At 39.5% G+C, this 3805-nt stretch overlaps 1 protein-coding gene across 1 annotated transcript in view; it reads left to right on the top strand.

The window, feature by feature from the left end:
* The window catches only part of ghra (growth hormone receptor a), a 15952-nt gene that overhangs the window by 1577 nt on the left and 10570 nt on the right, over positions 1 to 3805 (top strand). Inside the window, exon 2 of the mRNA XM_014023456.1 lies at positions 2701 to 2816. Coding sequence (XP_013878910.1) covers positions 2705 to 2816 — 112 coding nt within the window. The 5' untranslated portion in view covers positions 2701 to 2704. The remainder of the gene's footprint in view (positions 1 to 2700; positions 2817 to 3805) is intronic.

The following is a 3805-nucleotide window of genomic DNA, read 5'->3' as shown; positions in this document are numbered from 1 at the left end:
TGTGTGTGTGTGTGTGTGTGTGTGTGTGTGTGTGTGTGTGTGTGTGTGTGTCCGTGCGTGCGCGCGTGTGTGTGTGTGTGTGCTGAATAATGATGTGCTCATGTTGCATGCATGTGTGCAAGTTTTAGGGCAGAGGTATAGGGAGGAGGGTTGACTGCACATGTTTACCAAGGGAACCCGGGAGACCTAGAGCGAGCCTCCCTCTCCTCTGATTGGCTCCAGCAGCTCTTCCTGTGACTCTGGGAGCCGTTCATTGGCCGATCCTGGCAGAGAAATGGGGACAAATGATATGAAGCGCGAGCTCTGCCACGACTTTCACAAACAATTTCCCAGGATTAACATAAGGCCATATGCTGGAGAGAAGGAACTCTTTGACCTCCTTTTACTCGGGATCCTCCATTACTATAACAGAAGAGAGCATTTGGCAATAAAAAAAAGTGATCAACTTGAAACCGCAGAAGAGGGAAAATGTAATTTCAGTATAATTTAAATTGACAGAGCTGCTTCAGCTCTAAGATAAAGTTGATTAATAGCAGGTTGTAAAAGCTAAGGATGGGTGTGTGATAGGATTAAAKATCAGCTTGACCAGAGCAGAAAATGAGTGAAACAAGTGAGCAGACCCTTCTCTTCAGGCCAGATGAGCCTGCAGCTTGACAGCCCTCTGCCATGAATTCTTTCATTGTATAACTTTGCCTTGTGCGGCCCCTGGACACTTGGAATTCACACACACACACACACACACACACATACACACATACTTCTGACTGAACATTCACAAGAAGCAGTGCCCTATAGAACTTTGCTGTAAAAAAAATCTGATTCGCAGGGCGTTTTGTTTTGTATTTCGCATTTATTTCATWTAAACATTGAGTGAAGTGTATAAGAAATGCATTTTGTCCTGTCTTCCTTTCTAACCGCAAAACCAACATAATTTGTGCAGTGAAATTCAAACATATAAAAATAAAATGCAGAAAAAAGCAATGCAACCTACAAAATGAAGCAGGATTCGCTTGGAGAAAGGAGAAAACTACATTTTAATGCTAAGTTGTGATTTTCAGAATACATGAGAGTTCCGTAGAGTGCTGGCAGGAACAGAACCCTCCACGTTTGGGGTTGTTGGCTGCCCAGCAAACTGGTGGAGGAGACACAGCTGTAAATAGCTGAGGGTGTGGACTGGAGGTTTGGCCTATATTTAGAGGTTGAACTTGACTTGTAGGTCTCATCCACCTACACCAACCTATTGAGCAGGACATATTTGTGCCCTTTTTTTGTTCTGTATAGACCTCCTGGAACAGAGGTGGTGCATGTTAAAGGTTTTTTTTCTACTGTTTGTGCTCATTTCAATCTGTGGCCTTTTTTTTTGATCAGTTTGTGCAAGATTTTGCTGCTGAATCATGAAACCAAAAAAAGTCTCGAGTATCACGTATCATGGTGGGACTGACTTGACTCTCAATGGTTGCCAGAATAGATRAAATTCTGGGTACCACTTTACAATAAGGCTCCCATTATAGATGACATAAATAGTTTATAGATAGGTTATTAATTCACCTGTAAACACTTTATAAATCAATAATAAATGTTTATTATTGTAACGGCTCCCTTGTGACATTTATACATGTTCATTAGTCATTAATAAAAACTRTACCTACTGTCTTACGCTTTAAAATATGGCTGATAATTGTGGATATAATGCAGTAATACAGTACAATATTATATGTAAAATATGTGTTTCCAAATCATTATTGTGCTTACATTGTAAAGTGGTACCRCAATTCTGTTTAGTATTCTGCACCCTTCTATTCCTTGAAGAGTTTGGCAGATTTTTACATAGTGCTTCGTGTGCTGCAACTCTGCTTATTGGTCCATTTAATCTTAATAAATGCACTCCTTAACTTTAGGCTTTTTGTAGGCCTGTCAGAACTTTTTTAGGGTCTTTTTAGCTGTTAGGGACATTATGCACAAGAGGAACAGAAGTGCCGTCATTTACTCAGATGTGTAGTTAAAGACATAAAAGTGCTTTACATTAGCCTTTAAAATACAAAAAAAGCAGAATATTTGTCTTGTGAAGWTGAGGGTATTTGTATCAAATTAAATACAATTGAATGTTGCGTWTAGTTACAACTGCCATAAGAATACTTCTATGTTTATATTGGACTTGTGAATTCAAATATGAAAAAAAAAAGTCTTAAAATGTGTTTTGGATGAGTTGCTCAATAAGTGTTTACTTTCAAGAAATCCAAAAATCAGCCTGAGCCAGATTTCACAATCTTATTTGATCATAGTACATCTCAAGAAAAGGTCATTATAAAATATTAGCTGGTGAACCAAGTTGTTTCATAATAGTGACCTAATTTGAATTTTTTTTCTCCTGCACCAAGAGATGTAATGTAGGGTGTGAATTTAAAACTAAATACGTACAATTTCAAAGAGAAGGTCCTGAAAAAAAGCAGCTTTCATAGGTTTAACTTTCAAATGCTGCCGAGGTAAACAAGTATGACAATTAATTATTCTCCTGTCTCATATTGGGTTTCATGGGCACCAGCTGAAAATAAATGGCAACCACAGTTTGTGCTCACGGTTCCACTGCAAAGAGAAGACTTTGTTTCTTCTTCTTTCATTTAGATATGTCACTGTGAATTTCAGCTTATAGTTTGAATATTTCTGCCTTTCTCTCTAATTCAACCCACTGTTTTTCTCCAGCATCATGGCCGCGTCTCTCTCCTCCAACCTCCTGCTCTTGTTCGTGATTTCCTCCCTGGATTGGTCGACTCCAGGATATGCGTTCCTTACTGACCAGGACCTCATGACATCATCAGGTGAGTTGCTGCTGTCCTTTGCTGTTTTTTTTTTTTTTTTTTGCGTCAAGAGAAACACACAGATGGCACGGACCAATGCRAGACGACTCGTTCTCCAGACAGTTCAGTAAACTCCGCGTGCTCGCTCCCTATCAAATATTAACAAATGTGATTTCGATTTTGTGCTCAGCGGGCTGTTGACACTTGTTATCGTCTCTCGTGTCAGACATCGGTTGCAGAATGCTGTGTTTGCTCAGATGCGTGTGGAAAAGTTTTTGTGTTGGGCAAACGCCACTCTTTCCTGATTTGACTAGTCGAACTGGTAGGTGATCAATAGGGCTAAAGTAAACATCTGGCTGGGGCTTTTGCTGCCAAAGTCCAGGGACAGAGCGGCGCAGGATGTTCAGCCAGCTAATCCGGTTGTCACCGAACTGCTTGAATTAATGAGGTTAAAGAATGTTGTGGCTGGGAATACAAGCTGGATTGTTTTATGTCTATTTAATTTTCTACTAACAATCCTTAGATCCAAAAGTCGCCAAAATCAGAGCTATCAGATCCACCATAAACTATGTATTATCACGTCTTTTCAACAGCTGTGGCTTAAAGTCATGAAACAGAACCCGTATCTTTCCCTGGCGGTCAAAGTAACTGCATCCTCAGTCAGGGAACATCTTGTTTATTTAGAGTCCATCTTTGCTGAGGTAGCAATTCCTTCATTGATTCATTACTGTTTTGTTGCTGTCATTTTCAAAAACTACATTTTTTTCATTAAAGGAAAATGCTGCATAATGATGCCATACATGTTGTCCTGGCTTGTGTTTTATAAAACTTACCTGTAAAACAGAGGTGCCCAAAGTGGGGCCCGCGGGCCAAAATTGGCCCACCTAGCCATTTGATTTGGCCCACCAGCAGTTGTTCTGGTTATTAGATTGTAATTATGCTAAGATTAAATATAAAATACAAGTAACTACAAGAGACATTTAGATTAGATTTAAGCCCATAAATAGATT

The sequence above is a fragment of the Austrofundulus limnaeus genome, unplaced genomic scaffold, assembly GCF_001266775.1.
Source record: "Austrofundulus limnaeus strain Quisiro unplaced genomic scaffold, Austrofundulus_limnaeus-1.0 Scaffold370, whole genome shotgun sequence".
NCBI lineage: Eukaryota > Metazoa > Chordata > Actinopteri > Cyprinodontiformes > Rivulidae > Austrofundulus > Austrofundulus limnaeus.
The sequence above is the reverse complement of the archived record's forward strand: the minus strand, read 5'-3'. Positions and strand labels throughout refer to the sequence as shown.